The sequence below is a fragment of the Mercenaria mercenaria genome, chromosome 7 (genome assembly GCF_021730395.1).
Source record: "Mercenaria mercenaria strain notata chromosome 7, MADL_Memer_1, whole genome shotgun sequence".
NCBI classification, from domain to species: domain Eukaryota; kingdom Metazoa; phylum Mollusca; class Bivalvia; order Venerida; family Veneridae; genus Mercenaria; species Mercenaria mercenaria.
In genome coordinates, this window is record NC_069367.1 from 38,442,084 (window position 1) to 38,467,645 (window position 25,562).

Genomic DNA, 25,562 nt, shown 5'->3' on the forward strand with positions numbered 1-25,562 from the left:
TCTAGGGAGGTCACAAGGATTTTCTATTTTTAGACCTACTGACCTAGTTTTGGATCTCACATGACCCAGTTTCAAACTTGACCTAGATATCATCAAGATGAACATTCTGACCAACTTTCATAAAGATCCCATGAAAAATGTGACCTCTAGAGTGGTCACAAGCAAAAGTTTATCCATGCACGACGACGGACGCTGCGTGATCACAAAAGCTCACCTTGTCACTTTGTGACAGGTGAGCTAAAAACAACATGGCTAGTGAGACTACAGTTATCTTTTGTAACCAAATATGATAGTCACTCGGCCTCACATATGTTATGTGACATTTTTATTGGCTTCACAATTTTTTCACTTACCTTGACTCTAGCCTTTTGTCCCAAAACAGAACATCTTAAGTCAGCACTGCAAAGAAAGAATCAAAGCAATGTTATTGCAACGGTAAATAATGTTTGGAGTTATAACAAAATAACACCATTGGCTGCTGTAAAATTAAAATGGAGGACCAATTTCCAGTAATCATACACATATTTATGTACTATGTAAGATGATTTTATGTTACCTATCCTGTATACACACCACTGTAACAAAAAATGCTCTCACCTGTAAACTCACACAAGTAATCAAAGAATCTGTATGTTCTAACTCAACTAAACTATTATTTGATCCACCTTTTCCATGTAAATGTTTTTCCTTGATTTCTTTTTAAACATGACAATACCATTGCTGTCATAAATTATTGTAAAGAACTCTAAGAGTGGTAATATAAATTTTTGAAAGTTTCAAAATATCTTGATTAGTTTTGAATATTTTGTCATAGAACTATTTTCATTGTAAATTTCAGCCATTCTTGACACCAAAAACTTTAAATAAAAGTCAGTTTCAGTTTTATTTGTGCATGAATTGTTATAAAAGTGGTATAAATGCAAAATTTCCATGAAAAAAAAAAACATTTATAAAATTTCAATTCTGTTTTTTTTTTTCTTTGGAAATCGTGATTTTCCTGATTTATACAAGGAAAATATTTTTTGACAATAAATTCGACATTATTGAAGGTATCTTGAAAATTCATTATGATCCTACTACCACCTCAAGAAACCTTTAAAATGACATATAATTCATATCTGAATCTTGCTGCAATTTAGGAAAAACTCTGTTAAACATTAGTTGGATGAAATAGTAAGGTCTGTTCTAATACATATTCTAAGCAAAAAAAACATTCAAGTTTACACATATACCACTGCGATAACACTTTCTCAAGATATCTTTTGATACAAAACGTACATGACCACTAAGACAGGATATATTCTAAACCATATAATTGTACAAACGAAACTAAGATATGTCTAACTTACACATGTACCCTTATCTGAACAACAAACCAAGACTATGTTCTATTAACCTTTAGCATGCTAGATAAATTGTGGTCTGCAGGAAATGTCGTCTGCTAAAATTGTAAAGTTCATTCATTTTGCTCCAAAACTGGAAGAAATATTGTCAGAGTAGCAAACAGCTTGGAACCTGATCAGACGCCGATTTAATCGGCGTCTGATCTGGTTCCAAGCTGTTTGCAAAGGCTGTTAAATTCGCCTGCAGCAGGCTAAGGGTTAAGGTCATTCTAACTTCTAAACTTACACATTGCTAACAATCACACATGCCTAACACTCAATACATTTGTTAAAAATTACATACAGTTGAACCTGCCGCACTAGCCAGCTGTATCATAAAGCAGCCAGTTGTTTTAAACATTCAATCAAGCAACTTTCAAAATTAGCATTTTGTTGTTTTTGAGCTATAAACAACCTTCATTAATCAGCCAAATTGTGATGCTCCCTGGCTGCCTGCTTCATGTTGCTCTGAATACTCAGATCAAAATTTTTTTCTAAATGTAGAATTTAATTAAATACTGATTTTTCGAAACTTCTGAATAAATTCCAGATTAAAGAGATCCACATATTTGAAGCTGATTTTAAGATTATTTTTTTTGGAGTAATTTAACATGTCAGACATTTTAATACCATATTTAAACTTTAGAAAGATAGTAACATTACCATTGTAATAAATTTACTCATCCCTTGTCATTAATTCATAAAATGACTTTCATTCCAGTGCACCGAATCCAGGCGATTTTCTACATTATCTGGATAAATAGTGTTAAGCCATTAATTCTGGTTTATCAAACATGCATAACTACCTTTATACAAATTTGACTGTACTTACATGAACACTAAACCAAGGTATGTTCCCAGCCCTGCCAGTAAATGCCACCAGGCATGAAGTTCCAGGAATGGTGATAAGGGACCTAGTACATTTCGTAATGATCTGAAAACAATATATAGAACAACAGTTATTTACAAAATGTTCTTGTTTAAGTATATGTTATCATTTGTCCGCTAAATGCTGTTTCAGTGGTAAATGATTTATATATACTTTTCACTAGGCTAAACATTCGCTATATGGTTCTAAAATAAAACAGCCTCGATAGCCTAGTGGTAGAGCATCCACTTCTAGTACTGGAGGTTGTTGGTTCAATCCATGGCCGCATCATACTAAAAACGTGAAAAACAGTATCAGTAGTTCCCTAGCTTCAGCTCAGCATTAAAAGGCTTCTCTTCTCTCATACCCTCGTGGCCATGGATTCCCTCAGGAATAAGGTGTCGAGAGTGATTTATACAAGTTGTAGAACTTGCTTCACAATCAAACTAAAAAAATTAGTATAAACTAACTAAAAGTAAAATATTTGCAATATATGGCAAACTTCTAAAACATATAAAGCAATTTTTCAATATGTCTTTATTTTTGCAAATTAAGACAGTTAAAGAATACTGTAAAATCAGCTTTATTTATGGAGGACTAATTTTCGTGAATTACGTGGCTGTGTCTCGTAAACAATCAATATAAAGTATAATGCTTTTTGATACGATAACTGAAAATCTACAGATTTAATGTTGCCATAAAGAAACAAGAGGACCATGATGGTCCTGAATCGCTCACCTGCCCCCACATGAACTGAGTATGATGTCATTTTTTCTATTATTTGACATAGTGACCTAGTTTTTGAGCTCATGTGACCTACTTCTGAACTTGACCTAGATATCATCAAGATAAAAATTCTGACCAATTTTCATGAAGATCCATTGAACAAGAGGGCCATGATGGCCGAATATCTCTCACCTGTTATCATTGCACTTGAGGACAAGAAGGTCCTCAGAAAAAATGTCTAAGTCCAAAGGACAGGAACAACAAAGGAAAGAAATTTAACCAAAAAGAAAAAAAATTCTTGCAAGGTACAGATATGTCAAAATATACCTAAAAATTGGAGGTACCATCCATGTTGTACCACAGAAAAGTGGTCTCGGTTTTTCCCTACGGCCAATAATAAAAAAGTTACTAAAAATAAGCTATATATAGTAAAGTTAAAGGGAAGTAATAAAAAAGAAAATTATTGTAAGTGAACAAAAGAAGGATCTGCCAAATAAATCTGTTGACATAAATGAAATTTCAGACCAGTATCTTCATTAGTTACGGAGATATACCCATTTTAATTTGAAATAAAGGGAAGTAATTTGACATAAAATCAGTCCATAGTTATCTACCCTGATTGGCTCAGTCCAACTTATGACAATAATTAAATTTCAAATAAGTCCTATAAGTACTTACTGATATAAATCCATTTTGACTACAATCAGGGGAGGTAATCAGATATAAAATAACTCTGGAACCTAAGATTGGATCTGATTTGTCATGGAATCCAAGATTTATTGTTGTTGAAGATATTTTGGAAGTTTGTATCAAATAAAACCACAAATGAAGTCTCTATATGGCTGCAAAAGCCAAAATAGCCAATTTTGGACCTTTAAGGGGCCATAACTCTGGAACCCATGTTGGAATCTGGCCAGTTCAAGAAAGGAACCAAGATCTTGTGGTGATACAAGTTGTGTGCAAGTTTGGTTAAAATCAAATCATAAATAAAGTTGCTATTGTGTAGACAAGGTCAAAATAGCTAATTTTGGCCCTTTCATGGGCCATAACTCTGGAAACCATTAAGGGATCTGGCCGGTTCAACAAAGGAACTGAGATCTTATGGCAACACAAGTTTTGTGCAAGTTTGATTAAAGTCAAATCATAAATGAAGCTGCTTTTGTGCAGACAAGCTCAAAAAAGCTAATTCTGGCCCTTTCAGGGGCCATAACTCTAGAACCCATTATGGAATCTAGCCAGTTCAAGAAAGGAACCAAGACCTTATAGTGATACAAGTTGTGTGCAAGTTTGGTTAAAATAAAATCATAAATGAAGCTGCTATTGTGCAGACAAGCTCAAAATAGCTAATTCTGGCCCTTTCAGGGGCCATAACTCTGGAACCCATAATGGAATCTGGCCAGTTCAAGAAAGGAACCAAGATCTTATGGTAATACAAGTTGTGTACCAGTTTGGTAAAAATTAAATCATAAATAAAGCTGCTATTGTGCAGACAAGGTCAAAATAGCTGATTTTGGCCCTTTCAGGGGCCATAACTCTGGAACCCATAATGGGATCTGGCAAGTTCAAGAAAGGAACCAAGATCTTATGGTGATACAAGTTGTGTGCAAGTTTGGTTAAAATAAAATCATAAATGAAACCACTATCGTGCAGACAAGAAATTGTTGACGGACGGACGGACGCACGGACCGATGACGGACGACGGATGAAGGGTGATCACAAAAGCTCACCTTGTCACTATAAAATATGGCCTCTAGAGAGGTCACAAGGTTTTTCTATTATTTGACATAATAACCTAGTTTTTGAAGGCATGTGACCCAGTTTTGTACTTGACCTAGATATCACCAAGGTGAACATTCTTACCAATTTTCATGAAGATCCATTGAAAAATATGGCCTCCAGAGAGGTCACAAGGTTTTTCTATTTTTAGACGTACTGACCTAGTTTTGATCGCATGTGACCCAGTTTCGAACTTGACCTAGATATTATAACGGTGAACATTCTGACCAATTTTCATGAAGATCCATTGGAAAATATGGCCTCTAGAAAGGTCAAAAGGTCTTTCTATGTTGAGACCTAGTGACCTAGTTTTTGAACGCAGTTGACCCGGTGTAACGGTCAGTTTTTTCCCCAGTCAGTTTTTTCCCCGGGGAAAGAACTGACTAGTCAGTTTCTTCCCCAGGGGAAAGAACTGACTGGTCAGTTTCTTCCCCGGGGAAAATACTGACTAGTCAGTTCTTTCCCCCCCTAGTCAATTTTTCCCCCCCAAATTGCAACTGGTTACTTTTGATCATTCTTATGGGGGGAAAAAACTAACTAGTCAATTCTTTCCCCCCTTTTTCCTAGCTAGTCAATTATTTCCCCTGTTAGTGAATTGGAACTGGTTATTCTTGGTTACTTTTAACTAGACTGCTTTTTTATTTCCAATAGTCTGTTTTCATTTAAATTCCATATAAAATAAGAAATAGGTTTCATATTTTGTGTAAATTAAGAAATGTTTAAAAATGAACTTACTTCAATTTCTGTTAAATATTCTTTCTAATTGCTGGCCTTTTTCCTGTTTCAATTTCTTCTAAGGTAAGGAAATTACTTCTGGTCAGTTCTCGTCCCACCTAGCCAGTAATTGACCAGCTAGGTGGGCGAAGTAAAGTGACTGGTTAGTTCTTCCCCCGCCCCACCACTTGCCAATACAATACATGACTTATTGGACGGGGGAAGAAATTAACCTGTCAGTTCTTTCCCCATAGCCAGTCCTTGACTTGTCATGAGGGAGAAGAAATTGACAGGTCAGTTATTTCTCCCGAGCCATTTTTGCAAAGGCTATTAAGTTGGAGAAGAAACTGACCAGTCAGTTCTTTCCCCCCAGTACTTGACCTGTCAGGTGTGGGAAAAAACCGGTCAGTTCTTTCCCCCACCCCCCTCCTAGTTTTCGACCTGTCAGGTGGGAGAAGAAATTTACCGGTCAGTTCTTTCCCCCACCCTCCCAGTTTTCGACCTGTCAGGTGGGGAAAGAACTGACAGGTCAATTTCTTCCCCCACCTAATAGGTCAAGTACAGGCTAGGGGGGAAAGAACTGTCCGGTCAGTTTCTTCCCCCACCTGACAGGTCAAGTACAGGCTAGGGGGGAAAGAACTGACCCGTCAATTTATTCCCCCACCTAATAGGCCAAGTACTGGCAAGGGGGGGGAAAGAACTGACTGGTCAATTTCTTCCCCCTCCTGATAGGTAAATTACTGGCTAGGGGGGAAAGAACTGACCAGTCAGTTTCTTCCCCCACCTAACAGAGCCATGACTGGCGAGGGGGGAAAGAACTGACCAGTCAATTTCTTCTCCTACCTGAAGATAAAGTACAGGCTAGGGGGGAAAGAACTGACCAGTCAATTTCTTCCCCCACCTGATAGGTCAAGTACAGGCTAGGGGGGAAAGAACTGACCAGTCAATTTCTTCCCCCACCTGACAGGTCAAGAACTGGCTAGGGGGGAAAGAACTGAGCGGTCAATTTCTTCCCCCACCTGACAGGCCAAGAACTGGCTAGGGAGCAATAAACTGACCAGTCAATTTCTTCCCCCTCCTGATAGGTAAATTACTGGCTAGGGGGGAAAGGACTGACCAGTCAATTTCTTCCCCCACCTAACAGAGCCATGACTGGCTAGGGGGGAAAGAACTGACTGGTCAATTTCTTCCCCCACCTGAAGGTCAAGTACAGGCTAGGGGGGAAAGAACTGACTGGTCAATTTATTCCACACCTGACAGGTCAAGTACTGGCTTGGGGAGAAAGAACTGACCAGTCAATTTCTTCCCCCACATGACAGGTCAAGTACTGGCTTGGGGGGAAAGAACTGACCAGTCAATTTCTTCCCCCACCTGACAGGTCAAGTACTGGCTAGGGGGGAAAGAACTGACCAGTCAATTTCTTCCCCCACCTGACAGGCCAAAAACTGGCTAGGGGGGAAAGAACTGACTGGTCAATTTCTTCCCCCTCCTGATAGGTAAATTACTGGCTAGTGGGGAAAGGACTGACCAGTCAGTTTCTTCCCCCACTTAACAGAGCCAGTACTGGCTAGGGGGGAAAGAACTGACTGGTCAATTTCTTCCCCCACCTGAAGATAAAGTACAGGCTAGGGGGGAAAGAACTGACTGGTCAATTTCTTCCCCCACCTGACAGGTCAAGAACTGGCTAGGGGGGAAAGAACTGACCGGTCAATTTCTTCCCCCACCTGACAGGTCAAGAACAGGCTAGGGGGGAAAGAACTGACCGGTCAATTTCTTCCTCCACCTGACAGGTCAAGCACAGGCTAGGGGGGAAAGAATTAACCAGTCAATTTCTTCCCCCTCCTGATAGGTAAAGTACTGGCTAGGGGAGAAAGACCTGACCAGTCAATTTCTTCTCCCACTTAACAGGTTAGAAAAAAGTATATGCTAGGGGGAAAAGAACAGACCGTTCAATTTCTTTCCCGCACCTGACAGATATTGAATTGTAATGGCAATCAAACAGAAGTTAAAAAATTTGATTTGCCAAAAAAAACAACATTGATTAAAAGTTACAAAAAAAGAAACGTATAGGTTTATTCAAACGAAAAACAATACCTATTTCATCTGAAATTTAAATGGAAAATGAATAGACACTTGTATCCCTAATGACAATATCGAAAGAAACCAGTACTTGAAGGGAAAACTTGACTACAGGGAAAGAACTGACTAGTCAGTTTCTTCCCCTTTCAGAAAACTAATTCCAAGGGGGGAAAAACTGACTAGGGGGGGAAGAAACTGACCAGTCAGTTTTTTCCCCGGGGGAAAGAATTGACTAGTCAGTTTTTTCCCCGGGGAAAGAACTGACTGGGGGAAAAACTGGGCTGTTACACCGGTGTAACGGTCAGTTTTTTCCCCAGTCAGTTTTTTCCCCGGGGGAAAAAACTGACTAGTTAGTTTCTTCCCCGGGGGAAAGAATTGACTAGTCAGTTTTTTCCCCGGGGAAGAAACTGACTGGTCAGTTCTTTCCCCCCCTAGTCAATTTTTCCCCCCAATCGCAACTGGTTACTCTTGATCATTCTTATGGGGGAAAAAAACTAACTAGTCAATTCTTTCCCCCCTCGTCAATTTTCCTGGCAATTATTTCCCCAGTTAGTGAATTGGAACTGGTTATTCTTGGTTATTCTTAACTAGCCTGTTTTTCATTTCCGATTGTCGGTTTTCATTTAAATTTCATATAAAATAAGAAATATGTTTCGTATTTTGTGTAAATTAAAGAAATGTTTTTAAATGAACTTATTTTAATTTCTGTTGTATTTTTTTATTTGCCTTTTTCCTGTTTCAATTTCTTCTAAGGTAAGGAAATTACTGCTGGTCAGTTCTTTTCCCACGTAGCCAGTACTTGACCAGTAAGGTGGGGTAAGTAAATTGACCAGTCAGTTCTTTTCCCCCTAGCCTGTACTTACTCTGTTAGGTGGGGGAAGAAATTGACCAGTCAGTTCTTTCCCCCCTAGCCAGTACTTGACCTGTCAGGTGGGGAAATGAAATTGACCTGTCAGTTCTTTCCCCACTAGCCAGTACTTGCTTTGTCAGGTGGGGGAAGAAATTGACTAGTCAGTTCTTTCCCCTCCAAAGCCAGTACTTGCTCTGTTAGGTGGGGGAAAGAACTGACCGGTCAATTTCTTCCCCCATCTAACAGAGCAAGTAATGGTTAGGGGGGAAAGAACTGACTGGTCAATTTCTTCCCCACCTAACAGAGAAAGTACTGGCTAGGGGGGAATGAACTGACTGGTCAATTTCATTTTGCCTCTTGACAGGTCAAGTGCTGGCTAGGGGAAAAAGATCTGACTGGTCAATTTCATTTCCCCACTTGACAGGTCAAGTACTGGCTAGGGGGAAAGAACTGACTAGTCAATTTCTTCCCCCACCTGACAGGTCAAGTATATGCTAGGGGGAAAGAACTGACTGGTCAATTTCTTCCCCCACCTGATAGGTCAAGTATATGCAAGGGGGGAAAGAACTCACCGGTCAATTTCTTCTCCCCACCCGACAGGTCAAGTACTGGCTAGGGGGGGGGGGGGGAAAGAACTGACCAGTTAATTTCTTCTCCCCACACCCCAGGTCAAGTACTAACTATATATTGGTGGGAAAGAACTGACTAGTAAATTTCTTCCCCCACCTGACAGGTCAAGTACTGGCTAGGGGGGAAAGAACTGACTGGTCAATTTCTTCCCCCACCTGACAGGTCAAGTACTGGCTTGGGGGGAAAGAACTGACTAGTCAATTTCTTCCCCCACCTAACAGTTCAAGTATAATGCTAGGGGAGAAAGAACTGACCGGTCAATTTTTTCCCCAACCTGATAGATCAGGTATATGCTACAAATGTAGGGGGGAAAGAACTGACTAGTCAATTTTTTCCCCCACCTGATAGGTGAAATATATGCTAGGGGGGAAAGAACTGACCGGTCAATTTCTTCCCCCACCTGATAGGTGAAATATATGCAAGGGGGGAAAGAACTGACTGGTCAATTTCTTCCCCCACCTAACAGAGCAAGTACAGGCTAGGGGGAAAAGAACTGACTGGTCAATTTCACTTCCCCACCTCACAGGTCAAGTACTGGCTAGGGGGGAAAGAACTGACCGGTCAGTTTCTTCTCTCCACACCACAGGTCAAGTACTAACTATATATAGGGGGGAAAGAACTGACTAGTCAATTTCTTCCCCCACCTGACAGGTCAAGTACTGGCTAGGGGGGAAAGAACTGACTAGTCAATTTCTTCCCCCACCTGACAGGTCAAGTATATGTTAGGGGGGAAAGAACTGACCGGTCAATTTCTTCCCCCACCTGATAGGTGAAATATATGCTGGGGGGAAAAAACTGACCAGTCAATTTCTTCTCCCCACCCGACAGGTCAAGTATATGCTAGGGGGGAAAGAACTGACTGGTCAATTTCTTCCCCCACCTGACAGGTCAAGTATATGCTAGGGGGGAATGAACTGACTGGTCAATTTCTTCCCCCACCTGATATGTCAAGTATATGTCAGGGGGAAAGAACTGACTGGTCAATTTCTTCCCCCACCTGACAGGTCAAGTACTGGCTTGGGGGGAAAGAACTGACTAGTCAATTTCTTCCCCCACCTGACAGTTCAAGTATAATGCTAGGGGAGAAAGAATTGACCGGTCAATTTTTTCCCCAACCTGATAGATAAGGTATATGCTACAAATGTAGGGGGGGAAAGAACTGACTAGTCAATTTCTTCTCCCCACCCGACAGGTCAAGTACTGGCTAGGGGGGGAAAGAACTGACCGGTCAATTTCTTCCCCCACCTGATAGGTCAAGTATATGCAAGGGGGGAAAGAACTGACTAGTCAATTTCTTCCCCCACCTGATAGGTGAAATATATGCTAGGGGGGAAAGAACTGACTGGTCAATTTCTTCCCCCAACTGATAGGTCAAGTATATGCAAGGGGGGAAAGAACTGACTAGTCAATTTCTTCCCTCACCTGATAGGTGAAATATATGCTAGGGGGGAAAGAACTGACTGGTGAATTTCTTCCCCCACCTGATAGGTCAAGTATATGCAAGGGGGGAAAGAACTGACCGGTCAATTTCTTCTCCCCACCCAACAGGTCAAGTATATGCAAGGTGGGAAAGAACTGACCAGTCAATTTCTTCTCCCCACCCGACAGGTCAAGTACTGGCTAGGGGGTAAAGAACTGACCGGTCAGTTTCTTCTCCCCACACCACAGGTCAAGTACTAACTATATATAGGGGGGAAAGAACTAGTCAATTTCTTCCCCAACCTGACAGGTAAAGTACTGGCTAGGGGGGAAAGAACTCAGACTAGTCAATTTCTTCCCCCACCTGACAGGTCAAGTATATATTAGGGGGGAAAGAACTGACCGGTCAATTTCTTCCCCCACCTGATAGGTGAAATATATGCTATGGGGGAAAGAACTGACTGGTCAATTTCTTCCCCCACCTGATATGTCAAGTATATGCAAGGGGGGAAAGAACTGACCAGTCAATTTCTTCTCCCCACCCGACAGGTCAAGTATATGCAAGAGGGGAAAGAACTGACCGGTCAATTTTTTCTCCCCACCCGACAGGTCAAGTATATGCTAGGGGGGAAAGAACTGACCGGTCAATTTCTTCCCCCACCTGACAGGTCAAGTATATGCTAGGGGGAAAGAACTAACCGGTCAATTTCTTCCCCCACCTGATATGTCAAGTATATGTTAGGGGGAAAGAACTGACAGGTCAATTTCTTCCCCCACCTGACAGGTCAAGTACTGGCTAGGGGGGAAAGAACTGACTAGTCAATTTCTTCCCCCACCTGACAGTTCAAGTATAATGCTAGGGGAGAAAGAACTGACCGGTCAATTTTTTCCCCTACCTGATAAATCAGGTATATGCTACAAATGTAGGGGGGAAAGAACTGACTAGTCAATTTCTTCCCCCTCCTGATAGGTCAAGTATATGCAAGGGGGGAAAGAACTGACTAGTCAATATCTTCCCCCACCTGATAGGTGAAATATATGCTACGGAGGAAAGAACTGACTGGTCAATTTCTTCCCCCACCTGATAGGTCAAGTATATGCAAGAGGGGAAAGAACTGACCGGTCAATTTCTTCCCCCACCTGATATGTCAAGTATATGTTAGGGGGAAAGAACTGACTGGTCAATTTCTTCCCCCACCTGACAGGTCAAGTACTGGCTTGGGGGGAAAGAACTGACTAGTCAATTTCTTCCCCCACCTGACAGTTCAAGTATAATGCTAGGGGAGAAAGAACTGACCGGTCAATTTTTTCCCCCACCTGATAAATCAGGTATATGCTACAAATGTAGGGGGGAAAAAACTGACTAGTCAATATCTTCCCCCACCTGATAGGTGAAATATATGCTAGAGGGGAAAGAACTGACTGGTCAATTTCTTCCCCCACCTGACAGGTCAAGTACTTGCTAGGGGGGGAAGAACTAACTAGTCAATTTCTTCCCCCACCTGACAGGTCAAGTATATGTTAGGGGGGAAAGAACTGACCGGTCAATTTCTTCCCCCACCTGATAGGTGAAATATATGCTAGGGGGGAAAGAACTGACTGGTCAATTTCTACCCCCACCTGATATGTCAAGTATATGCAAGGGGGGAAAGAACTGACCGGTCAATTTCTTCTCCCCACCTGACAGGTTAAGTATATGCAAGGGGGGAAAGAACTGACCGGTCAATTTCTTCTCCCCACCCGACAGGTCAAGTACTGGCTGGGGGGGGGGGGGGGGGAAGAACCGAACGGCCAATTTCTTCCCCCACCTGACCGGAAAGAACTGACCGGTCAGTTTCGTACCCCACCTGATAGGTCAAGTATATGCAAGGGGGGAAAGAACTGACTAGTCAATTTCTTCCCCCACCTGTATGCTAGGGGGGAAAGAACTGACTGGTCAATTTCTTCCCCCACCTGATAGGTGAAATATACGCTAGGGAGGAAATAAGTGACTGGTCAATTTTTTCCCCCACCTGATAGGTCAAGTATATGCAAGGGGGAAAGAACTGACCAGTCAATTTCTTCCCCGCACCTGACAGATATTAAATAGTAATGGCAATCAAACAGAAGTTAAAAAATTTTATTTGACAAAAAAAACATTGATTAAAGTTACAAAAAAGAAACATACAGGTTTATTCAAATGAAAAACAATACCTGTTTCATCTGAAATTTAAATGGAAAATGAATAGACACTTGTATCCCAAATAACAATACCGAAAGAATCCAGTACTTGAAGCGAAAACTAGGGGGAAAGAACTGACTAACTAGTCAGTTTCTTTCCCTATCAGAAAACTTATTCCAAGGGGGGAAAAACTGACTAGAGGGGGAAGAAACTGACTAGTCAGTTTTTTCCCTGGGGGAAAGAATTGACTAGTCAGTTTTTTCCCCGGGGAAAGGACTGACTGGGAGAAAAACTGGGCTGTTACACCGGTTTAAAACTTGACCTAGATATCATCAAGATGAACATTCAGACCAACTTTCATACAGATCCCATGAAAACTATGGCCTCTAGAGTGGTCACAAAGTTTTTCTATTATTTGTCCCACTGACCTAGTTTTTGACTGCATGTGACCCAGTATCAAACTTGACCTAGATATTATCAAGATGAACATTCAGACCAACTTTCATACAGATCCCATGAAAACTATGGCCTCTAGAGTGGTCACAAAGTTTTTCTATTATTTGTCCCACTGACCTAGTTTTTGACTGCATGTGACCCAGTATCAAACTTGACCTAGATATTATCAAGATGAACATTCTGACCAGTTTTCATGCAGATTCCATGAAAAATATGGCCTCTACAGAGGTCACAAGGTTTTTCTATTATTTGACTTACTGACCTAGTTTTTGACCACATGTGACCCAGTTTCGAATTTGACCTACATATCATCATGATGAACATTCTGACCAATTTTCATACAGATCCCATGAAAAATATGACCTCTACAGAGGTCACAAGGTTTTTCTATTATTTGACCTAATGACCTAGTTTTGGACCGCACGTGACCCAGTTTCAAACTTGATTTAGATATCATCAAGGAGAACATTCTGACCAATTTTCATGAAGATCCCATAAAAATATGGCCTCTACAGAGGTCACAAAATTTTTCTATTTTTAGACCTACTGACTTAGTTTTGGACCACAGTTGACCCAATTTCGAAACCAACCTAGATATCATCAAGATGAACATTCTGACCAATTTTCATGCAGATCCCATGAAAAATATGGCCTCTACAGAGGTCACAAGGTTTTTCTATTATTTGACCTACTGACCTAGTTTTGGATCGAATGTGACCCAGTTTCAAACTTGACCTAAATATCATCAAGATGAACATTCTGACCAATTTTCATGCAGATCTCATGAAAAATATGGCCTCTATAGAGGTCACAAGGATTTTCTATTATTTGACCTACTGACCTAGTTTTTGACCACAGTTGACCAAATTTCAAACTTGACCTAGATATCATCAGGATGAACATTCTGATCAATTTTCATGCAGATCCAAGGAAAAGTACGGCCTCTACAGAGGTCACAAGGTTTTTCTATTATTTGATCTACTGACCTAGTTTTGGACCGGACATGACCCAGTTTCGAACTTGACCTAGATATCAACAAGATGAACATTCTGATTAATTTTCATGCAGATCCCACAAATTTTTATGCCCACAAAAATGACTTCAGAGAAGTTACTTGCGAGGCATATATGACTATTCATAAAAAGAACAGCTATTCAGCATGTGTTTATTTTAGCCAACACAATCAGTTTGTGAAGACAGCAAAAATAAACCCCTCCCCTATAATTATGATTTTTTCAGTAAATCATCAGATTATCTGTTAATGGAAGTTTGCTTAATGAAGACAACAAACCTTCTGAAATCTATCAAAAAAATACTGATACATCATTTATATTACTGAATACTACTTACTGTAATGATCCACAGAATCCATTATCTACATTCCACAAGAAAAATCCAAAGGCATATGATGCTACTCCTGTTAAAAACAATTTCTTATTGCACTTTTTTAAATTCCTGAAAAATAGCAATGACACGCCTTAAATACAAATTACAGGAGTGTACAGATAGAAAACTGCGTTCATATGAATTAAGAATATATCAATCTAATTAAAACTTCATATATATATACTGTAAGTGTACTTATTCTATACCTATTTTATCTATCCAATCGCAAACGTTCATTTGCAACACGTGACCGTACCATATATTACGGTATTTAGATGCACGTGCGTACAAAAATCCTGTATTTTCTGTATTTGGACGCACGCGCGTACAAAAAATCCTGTATTTTCTGTATTTGGACGGTTCAACAGTCCCATGTTAAACATACGATAAAGCCCGAAACGCGTGAAAATGTTCCGAATGTAAATCGGATGAAGTAGGCGCTCTATGTACAGAGTTTGATTATGCGTCTTGAAATCTGGATTTACTTTGAGTTTTTTTTTGTTTTTTTTTTTTACAACACACAAAAAAGATTCAAGGGATAACAATGCTATTTGATTTAGATATTAAAAGGTTCGTTAATAATCAAAAACTTAAAAATACTGTAAAAAGGATCATCAGATGTTGGAATATTTGAAAAGTCGATAAAAGAAGCTGTTCCGGACGAAACCTAGAAATTAGTCCCTGCCTGTCTGAATAGCTACCTCAGCAGTTTTTATTTAACGGTTAAGAAACAAAATGGAGAAGATTATGAATGGCAGCGGACGGGTGGTCAGCATCGAAAACATGTCTGCTCTATAATTCAGTTTTCGTCGGATCATCACCAAACTTGCTGACAATGTTTGTGGGAAATACATCTCGGCTAATTTTGATAACCAGCCAAATTGTACCAGGCACTCTTTGATTATAGTCATTGAATTACTCGAAAAACGGGGAATTTAGCCATGTGCGCTGTTTTAAGTCGAACAGCTTTCATCCGATCTTCACCAAACTTGCTGACAATGTTTGTGGGCATGATACCTCAGCCAAGTATTATTGCCACCCAAATCGCCAAATGGCTGTTGTAGGGAGGTTGCACCATATACTTTTTTAATGATGATACGCAGAAAAAACAACATTCAATGAATTAAGTATATTACTTATGAAGTGAAATAAATATAGAATAAAAAGGTTATTTAAGGTCTAACATTGTTCTGTATAATATATATTTGCACTCATACCAAGCTGGGAAAAACTAGAAAAGGCACGAATACAATATTCATTGAAACATTTTAATTTAAACTATTATCATAGTAAGATAAAATAGATATAGAATAAAAAGGTTATTTAACATTGTATTTTACAATACGAGATATATTTGGACTCGTACCCAGCTGAGAAAACCATATTGAACTCGCCTAGCAGCTCGTCCAATATGGTTTTCCCAGCTGGGTACTCGTCCAAATATATCTCCGTATTGTACAAAACAATGTTAAATAACCTAATATTATATTAGCGCAGCTAAATTTTAGCACAAACGCCTTAAACTGAGTAGTTTCGACTTATTAGCGCATACTTGTATTAGCACAGTATCAGCAGCGCTAAAATAACCAATTGGCGGTATCTGAAACACCAATTTCCGATGAAATACAGAATGGCCCGAACGTGACCGTTGTATCAAACAGTTCTGCCCGGGACTATATATACCCTTTTTTTTCTTTAAAAACTGGTGAGCTTCAACCACTAGATGTTGCGGGTAACGACGAATTCAAACGGTCTGTCAGAAACAATTTTCAGTGCTGATATGAAAATGAAGTTGAGGGACAAATTCAAAATGGGATTGATGTGAAAGACGTCGCAGTTGACTTGAAACTTTCAAGAATAAAGCCTATTCACGCAAACTGGTATTACTGCCCAGCAGTAAAATGTTATGGTGACTCATAATTAGCGTGACCAGACAAACTGGCGATCTACTCCGAAGGTGTTATACACAATGTTTACGGACAATGGTGAAAATAAAAAAAATCAAATTAATTTACAAAAATAGATGACTTTTGCACTAATGTTCAAACAGGTTTAATTATTCCATCAAAACTTTCTGTAGAATATTAGTTAGGAATGAAGTTATTGTCATATTTACACAATAAATATGTATTTCTCTGTGTTCTGTTGCATTGTAATTAAGGTATTTTCAATATGATAAATGTTACTTTTTTATTAGGAAAGCCTACCATTTCAGTCTAATATTAGCACTAGACATGAATTAGCGCATGCCCGATCCTGGTAATAGCGTGAAAATTAGTACTCCGCTAATATTAATACACTTACAGTATATATATAATTGCATCAAACAGTAAGGATATAATAACAGATTTAATGGTTATTTAATCAACCAGATTAGTTCCCATCATGGTACAGTAAACCACTGACTGCTCGAGGACCAAAGGGAAAAAGCAAAATGCTTGAGATATCCGCGGTTTTGAGCAATCCGAACATTGAAAATGTAAGGACTAAAATGCCTGAAAAAAGCAATGTCAAGCCCATTATTTGTTAACACGCCACCTCACTGACTAAACATTTCAGTCAGTTACAAATAAAAGCTCTATACAAGTCCAAGTTACAGCACCATTAAGATCAAACATGACCTTTGACCCTTTAGTGCAACATTGACCTGCTTGTCCTGTGGCAACACTCTCTCTTACTGAGGTAAGTATTTCTGCAAAACAACAAAAGATTGCTCAAGGCATGCCAAAATTATGGACAAAGACATTTTCCTCCTTAGTGTACTTTGAAATCTGAGATATGGGTCTGTGAATGTGTGCGACACTCATTGAGACAAATGTTCATGCCAAATAAAAATGAGATTGCTTCATGTATGTCAAAGTTACAACTTGGTAAAGCTCTAACATGACATTTGACCCCATGTGTGTGACACTGACACAGAAAGGGAGCCTGGGACATGCATCTGACATTGCAAACATTTATACAAAATGAAAATAAAACTGCTACACCCATGTCAAAGTTATGGCCTGGGGCAAGCTCTAAAATAACCTTTGACCTCTAAGAGAAACCATGTTAAAGTTATGGCCCGTACAAAATCAAACAGATGCACGCACTTACATATGCACGTGCAAACACTAACAACTATTCTGATGATATTTTTCAAATTTTAGCTCTGGTGGCCCTTTATGAAACCAAGAACTGTTTGAAAAGGTCCAATCAACAAAGTTCCTGGCCAAGCTTTATTATATTCATCTTAATAGTTTCAGGTAAGATGTCATATAGATAAAAGTTTTGACAGAGGAAGGACAGTGACGGTAAGTGATCACAATATCTCGTATTGAGGTGAGCTAAAGATCGTCAACAAGCTTGGTTTATATGATAAATATCATTGTTTTTAATACCATCTTCAAAGTCAAAAATGTAATTACATCCTTGAATTATTTTAGTGTGTATCATGTAATTATCAGATATTGGACACAGCAATGTTACTCAGAAAATTCGGTCATTATTCTAAACTTAAGGTGCTCTTTACATCATAGGCGTCAAATATGCCTAACGTGCAGTTTTGAACAAAACTGAACTGGACCATTAAATAATAATAATCAGTTCTGAATCACAAAATAAACTGAGAATGTTAAATAAGTGTATACTAAAGAGAATTTGCAAAATTGAGGTGACAGCTAACACAGGTTTAACAGCAGACATACCTGATAAGTCTTACACAAGACACAACCAGGCTTAAAACCATTATGGCATAGGCAGTCTGAAATGAAATATTCACAGATTTCAAGAGCTTTTAGTCTAAATAAATGACTTTTTAACATGTATTCAAATCTTTTAATCTATTCCTATTTCAACCAGACCTGAATTTACAGGTAAGGTTTCAGTCAGCAGACCTAACTGCTCAGATATTTTAATCAGCAGACCTGAATTGGCAGTAATGTTACAATCAGCAGACCTGGATTCACAGGAAATGTTACAATCAGCAGACATGAATTCACAGGTAATGTTACAATCAGCAGACCTGAATTCACAGGAAATGTTACAATCAGCAGACCTGAATTGGCAGTAATGTTACAATCAGCAGACCTGAATTGGCAGTAATGTTACAATCAGCAGACCTGGATTCACAGGAAATGTTACAATCAGCAGACCTGGATTCACAGGAAATGTCACAATCAGCAGACAGGAATTCACAGGAAATGTTACAATAAGCAGACATGAACTGGCAGTAACGTTACAATCAGCAGACCTGAATTAGCAGTAATGTTACAATCAGCAGACCTGAATTCGCAGGTCATGTTTTAATCAGCAGACCTGAATTTACAGGTAATATCTAATCAGCAGACCTGAATTTACAGGTAATGTTTTAATCAGCAGACCTAAATTTACAGGGGATGTATTAATCAGAGACCTGAATTTACAAGGAATGTTTCAATCAGCAGACATGAATTCATAGGTAATGTTTTATCAGTATTCAGCCTTAGGATAAATTTCAGGCTGAAACAAATCTGTAACATGCTGGACCTTAAAAACCTAAAATAGCTCCCAAGTTACTAGGTTTACTAGCTCTCAGAACATAACAAAGAGAGGAACATTAACAAGAAGTCCTTGAAGGCCCTAGATTGCTCACCTGAGTTTCAGAGCTTAAACAGGCTAGAGAGTGTGCAACTTTGAGAATATCCTCCAGATGAAGAAAGTTGAGTAGAAGTTGATTACATAAATTAGTGTAGTTAAATCACAATGTGCTTCTTAGGTCTTAAGATTGGGTGGAAAAAATACACAGACAACTGGAGCAGGCCGAGGGTGTTTTGGAAGGTCTTTTTATAATGGTTATCTGCATCCAATGGTCAATGATAAGAAGTTGTTTAAAGGTATTTCTATATTTTGCTTTAAAATTAGTGGTCCATGAAAGGGAGTTGGTGCCACCATTTGAACAAGTTTGGAAGAGGACATAACGATGATGCTACAGACAAAGTTTGGTGAAGACCAATAAAGCCTTCATCATAAGAAGTTGTTTAAGCTATTCTCTTAGCTCAAGTGGCCCCTAACAGGGGCATGGGTGCCCCCATATGAACAAATTTGGGAGCTGATCTTACAATAATGATATAGATCAAGTTTAATGATGATCATAAGAAGAAGTTGTTTAAAGGTATTTCTACTTTTACCATTAGTAGCCCCTAAAATGAATAAAATTGGGAAATGACCAATTAATGATGCTACAAAGTTTGATGAAAATCTATCAAGTGATTCATGAGATCAAATCGTTTTATGGTGTTTCTATTTTTAGCTCTTGTGGTATTTAAGAGGGGCCAATCACCCTATTTGAACAAATTTGGAAGAAGACCTTAAAATGATGCTTCAAACCAAGTTTGGTGAAGATCCATTGAGCAGTTCATGAAAAGAAGTTGTTTAAAGGTATTTCTATTTGTAGCTCTAGCGGCCCCTAAAAGGGGCGAGGTGCCCCCATTTGAAGAAATTTGGAGCAGACCATACAATGATGCAACAGATCAAGTTTAATGAAAATCCATCAAGCAGTTCATGAGAACAAGTTTTTTAAAAAGATATTTCTACTTTTAGCTGTAGTGGCCCCTAAAAGGAACCAAGTGCCCCATTTGTAAAAGATTGGGAGAGGACCTTATATTGATGTTACAGACCTAGTTTGATGAATATCTATCAAGTGGTTAATCAGAAGAAGTCATATAAAGGTAATTCTTTTTTTAGCTCTAGTGGCCCCTAAAAGGGGCCAATTGTCCCCATTTGAATAAATTGGAAGAGGACCTTACAATGATGCTATATACTAAGTCTGGTGATGATCCATCAAGAGGTTCATGAAAAGAAGTAATTTAAAAGTATTTATATTTTTAGGTCTAGTGGCCACTAAAGGGGCCAAGCTCCCCCATTTGAACAAATTTTGGAGAGAATCTTACAATGATGCGACAGATCAAATTTGATGAAGACCAATCAAGCAGTTCATGAGAAGTTGTTTCAAGGTATCAAGTTTTAGCTCTAGCAGCCCCTAAAAGGGTCCAAGTGCCCCAATTTGAACAAAACTGGGAGTGGACCTTACACTGATCAAGTTTGATGAAGATTCATCCAACAGTTCATGAGAAGAAGTTGTTTTAACGTTTTTCTATCTTTAGCTCTAGTGGCCCCTAAAAGGGCCAAGTACCCCAAATCTGAACAAACTTTAGAGAGGACCTTATAATGATGCTATAGACCAAGTCTGATAAAAATCCATCTAGGGGTTTGTGAGAAGAAGTAATTTAAAGTTGTTTTTTTATTTTTAGCTCTGGTAGTCTCTAAAAGGGGCAAAGCTAAAATATTTGAATAAATTTGATATAGGACCATGCTAGGATGCTACTAGTTTCAGAGATAAAATTTGAAGAAAAGTGTGGACGAACTGGTGAGCAAGCAATCACAATAGCCCCACTTGAGCACTTCATGCTCATGTGAGCAAAAAACATTAAACCCTTTATAAAGCAATTGTTGGTTTTTTTGGCTATATTGTACTCACTTGAAAAAACACAGGATAGTTACACAACATGTAAACCTGGAAGAGAAATAAAAGAGATATAACAATGTATTTTATTGTGAAACTTAAAACTACAACTTTGTATGAATTTCACAGGCATAAGAAAAGTAAATCATTATAACTTATTCTTTGGAAGTTACAACTTAAACTAAGATCAAAGGTGTATGCCAGTGTAGTATATATCAAATATGATACTTATATAGTGTCAAACGAACTGCAAATAATAGTGTCTACAAATCACTAGTACTTCATTGCTGTGGACTGGAACAGAGCTGTCCTGTGAGTTTCATGCTGAAGTCTTATATGAAAACAAGGCAGTCTGAAAGACAGCTAAATCCCCCGCCACTGTTATGGATAGTGAAAGGGTAAACCTTTGACCTTGAGCTGTGTCCTTGATCTTGAACTGACATGGCTGACTCATGAATTCTGCATATCGTCTTGATGAGGTGATCATTTGACCCAAGTTTCATGAAAATCCTTCAAGGGGTTTAGGAGATACAGAGCTCAAACCTTTGATCTTGAGTTGTGACCTTGACCTTGAGTTGACATGGCTGACTCATGAGTTCTTGATGAGGTGATCATTTGACCCAAGTTTGATGATAATCCTTCAAGAGGTTTAGGAGATACAGAGTGGACACAAAATGGAAGGCTCAAACCTTTGGCCCCAAGTTGTGACCTTGACCTTGAGTCAGCATGGCTGACTCATGAGTTCTGCACATCGTCTTGGATAGGTGATCATTTGACCAAGGTTTCATATGAATCCTTCAAGGGGATTAGGAGATACAGAGTGGACACAAAATGGAAGGCTCAAACCTTTGACCCTGAGTTGTGACCCTGACCTTGAGCCAACATGGCTGACTCATGAGTTCTGCACATCGCCTTGATGAGGTGATCATTTGACCCAAGTTTGATGAAAATCCTTCAAGGAATTTAGGAGATACAGAGCGGACACAAAATGGAAGGCTCAAACCTTTGACCCTCAGTTGTGACCTTGACCTTGAGCCGGCATGGCTGACTTATTGGTTCTGCACATCATCTTGATGAGGTGATCATTTGACCTAAGTTTTATAAAATTCCTTCAAGGGATTTAGGAGATATAGAGCGGACACGAAATGGAAGGCTAAAACCTTTGACCTTGAGCCGACATGGCTGACTCATGAGTTCTGCACATCGTCTTGATGAGGTGATCATTTGACCCAAGTTTCATGAAAATCCTTCAAGGGGTTTAGGAGATATGGAGCGGACACGAAAGTGTTATGGACGAACGGACAGAGACCATTCCTAAAACCCCCCACCACTCGTGGCAGGGGATTAATGATGACTCATGGAAGGTCATCAATTATATCTAGGACTGGTGCTTCCCAAACCAGAGAGGCATCTTGGGTCTTCTTCTACCACAAAGTCATCAAAATCCTATCTTTAGTCTCAATTTTGTCCTTCTACATTAGGAAAATTAGGACATGTTGAGTACTTCAGAGAACTTGTCACCATACAAACTTACAACTGTAACAACACCACAGTAGAGGAACAGGACAATCTGAAGTGGTACATTAGACTTATTTGGAGGTTGTTCCACCATTAATCTGAAACAATCATAAATGACATTTTTACTATATTACATAAGTAATAATATGATTTCAAATTACTGGGTGATATGAATCATACCTCCCAGAAATGAGGGGAAACTAAGCCATAATTATTAAGGAAACTCTGTCAAAAAATTAAGGTCATTTCAAAATCTATCTTGAAAATGATTAAATAATTTATGCATATCATCATATATATATATAAGCTTGTTGATCAGCAGTTGAAAATGGGCCATGAATTTCAAAGTTAGATAAACTTTTCAATATTGCTGGTTGCGAAACTCTGAAAACCTGTGTTCAGAGACATTTCTTTATTTATTTCCAGATCGACCTGGTCTGTATTCAAGGCAGTGATACTGTCACTGTGAGCATGAAGACTGGGTCAAGCCCTGTTCATACAAAGGCAAAAAATGTTGACTGGGCAAAAAGCCTGAAAGTGCAAACATTGTAATTCACAAAAATATGCTATGGCTGTCTAAAGGATATTACAAATTCAGGGTGATAAACCAATGTACCATGTGAAAATAGCCACAAATCCTTTTTTCAATGCAGACTGCACTGATTTTTCTAGGACTCAATATTAACTAGTAGGGTCACTGTAAATCCTACTATAACATTTTATTGCATGTTTTTCAGTGAATTATCAAAATATTAGAGTGAAACATATCTGGTATTTTCAAATATATTTTTCACTGGTAAGAAATTAAACAAGAGGACCATGATGGTCCTGAATCGCTCACCTCTTCCCACATGACCCAGTTTTGAGTATGACGTCGTTTTTTCTATTATTTGACATAGTGACCTAGTTTTGAACTTGACCTAGGTATTATCAAGATAAAAATTCTGACCAATTTTCATGAAGATCCATTGAAAAATATGGTCTCTAGAGAGGTCACAAGGTTTTTCTATTATTTGACCTATTGACCTAGTTTTCGAAGGTATGTGACCCTGTTTTGAACTTTACCTAGATATCATCAAGGTGAACATTCTCACTAATTTTCATGAAGATCTCATGAAAAATATGGCCTCCAGAGAGGTCACAAGGTTTTTCTATTTTTATACCTACTGGCCTACTTTTTTGACGGCACGTGACCCAGTTTCGAAACTGACCTAGATATCATCAAGGTGAACATTCAGATCAATTTTCATGAAGATCCATTGAAAAATATGGCCTCTAGAGAGGTCAAAAGATTTTAATAATTTTAGACCTACTGACCTAGTTTTTTACCGCAGTTGACCCAGTTTCGAAAGTGACCTAGATATCATCAAGATGAGCATTCAGACCAATTTTCATACAGATCCCATGAAAACTATGGCCTTTAGAGAGGTCACAAGGTTTTTCTATTATCTGACCTACTGACCTAGTTTTTGAAGGCACGTGACCCACTTTCGAATTTGACCTAGATATCATCAAGATGAACATTCAGACCAACTTTCATACAGATCCCATGAAAAATATGGCCTCTAGAGAGGTCACAAGGTTTTTCTATTATTTGACCTACTGACCTAGTTTTTGACCGCACATGACCCAGTTTCGAACTTGACCTAGATATTATCAAGATGAACATTCAGACCAACTTTCATACAGATCCCATGAAAAATATGGCCTGTACAGAGGTCACAAGGTTTTTCTATTATTTGACCTACTGACCTAGTTTTTGATGGCACGTGACCCAGTTTCGAACTTGACCTAGATATCATCAAGGTGAATGTTCTGACTAATTTTCATGAAGATCTTGTGAAATATATGGCCTCTAGAGAGGTCACAAGGTTTTTCCATTTTTAGACCTACTGACCTAGTTTTTGATGGCATGTGACCCAGTTTCAAACTTGACCTAGATATCATCAAGGTGAACATTCTGACCAATTTTCATGAAGATCTTGTGAAATATATGGCCTCTAGAGAGGTCACAAGGTTTTTCTATTTTTAAACCAATGACCTAGTTTTTGATGGCACGTGACCCAGTTTCGAACTTGACCTAGATATCATTCAGATGAACATTCTGACCAACTTTCATAAAGATCCCATTAAAAATGTGACCTCTAGAGTGGTCACAAGCAAAAGTTTACGGACGCACGCAAGGACGCACTGACGGACGGACGACGGACACCACGCGATCACAAAAGCTCACCTTGTCACTTTGTGACAGGTGAGCTAAAAACAGGTAAATTTAGTCAAAACATGAAATAAAAAGAATATTTGTTTGTTTTTCATGTAAGATCAAAATATCTTTCACTCATGACATGAACACCATATCTTACATTTTCACTCACGGCTATGCCACTCGTGAAAATATTGCATCATTCTGGTGTTCACTCATGAAAGATTTTTCAATCTTACACTGAAACAAACAACATGCTCTTTATATTTATTATACATGTAAAATTCAGCTAAATTATTTTTTAAAGTAAAACGACTAAAGTCTGTTTCATAATTTGATTGTACATTCTTGAGAGATCATTCTTAAAAACTTTAACAGTTTTGAGGGACCTTCAGAATGTTTTAAAACCTTTTTCCAAACCATTCAAAATTAAAATCCATTTTAGCGTTATTGATTTCACTCACAAAAATAACCTGTTAATTAAGTGATTTTTGCAGCAATCAGATACATTAAGTCAGACTCAATTGGGACCAAATCACTATTTTAGATACAAAGTACAGGACCTTAAGATAATTCTTATAAATGTAATGTCTATGACTCCCCAATTTAGCACAATTTTTTTTCAAGTAAGAAAATTTTTAACTTAAGTAAGACTCAAGAATTTTGTTGGCTCATTGTCCTCTTTTGATGACGAGTCATAATTCATCAGCGTATCACTAGAATTCAGCTTTAATAAATTCATAAATTAAGTTTAAGTTACTTTGTAACAGGGTTATATGGATGTAGTTGCATCATAACACTAATTAAACACAAGAAGAAAAACTTACACGTTATAAACTAAAAAGGCAGATCCCCATATCATTGGAAGTTCATCTAAAAGCTGAAAAAGAAGATAATACAGAAAATTAAAATG

The 25,562-nt window shown here is 38.6% G+C and overlaps 1 protein-coding gene across 1 annotated transcript; it reads right to left on the bottom strand.

Moving 5' to 3' along the window:
• Positions 1–293: 293 nt before the first annotated feature.
• LOC123554350 (alkaline ceramidase 3-like) lies at positions 294–25,562 on the bottom strand. The gene is made up of 7 exons (XM_053547118.1): positions 25,477–25,562; positions 22,463–22,544; positions 20,944–20,979; positions 18,134–18,189; positions 14,412–14,516; positions 2,215–2,316; positions 294–399 (listed from the first exon to the last, which is right to left on the bottom strand). Exons 1-7 carry the CDS (start codon positions 25,509–25,511, stop codon positions 294–296), a joined length of 522 nt encoding a protein of 173 aa, XP_053403093.1. The 5' UTR covers positions 25,512–25,562.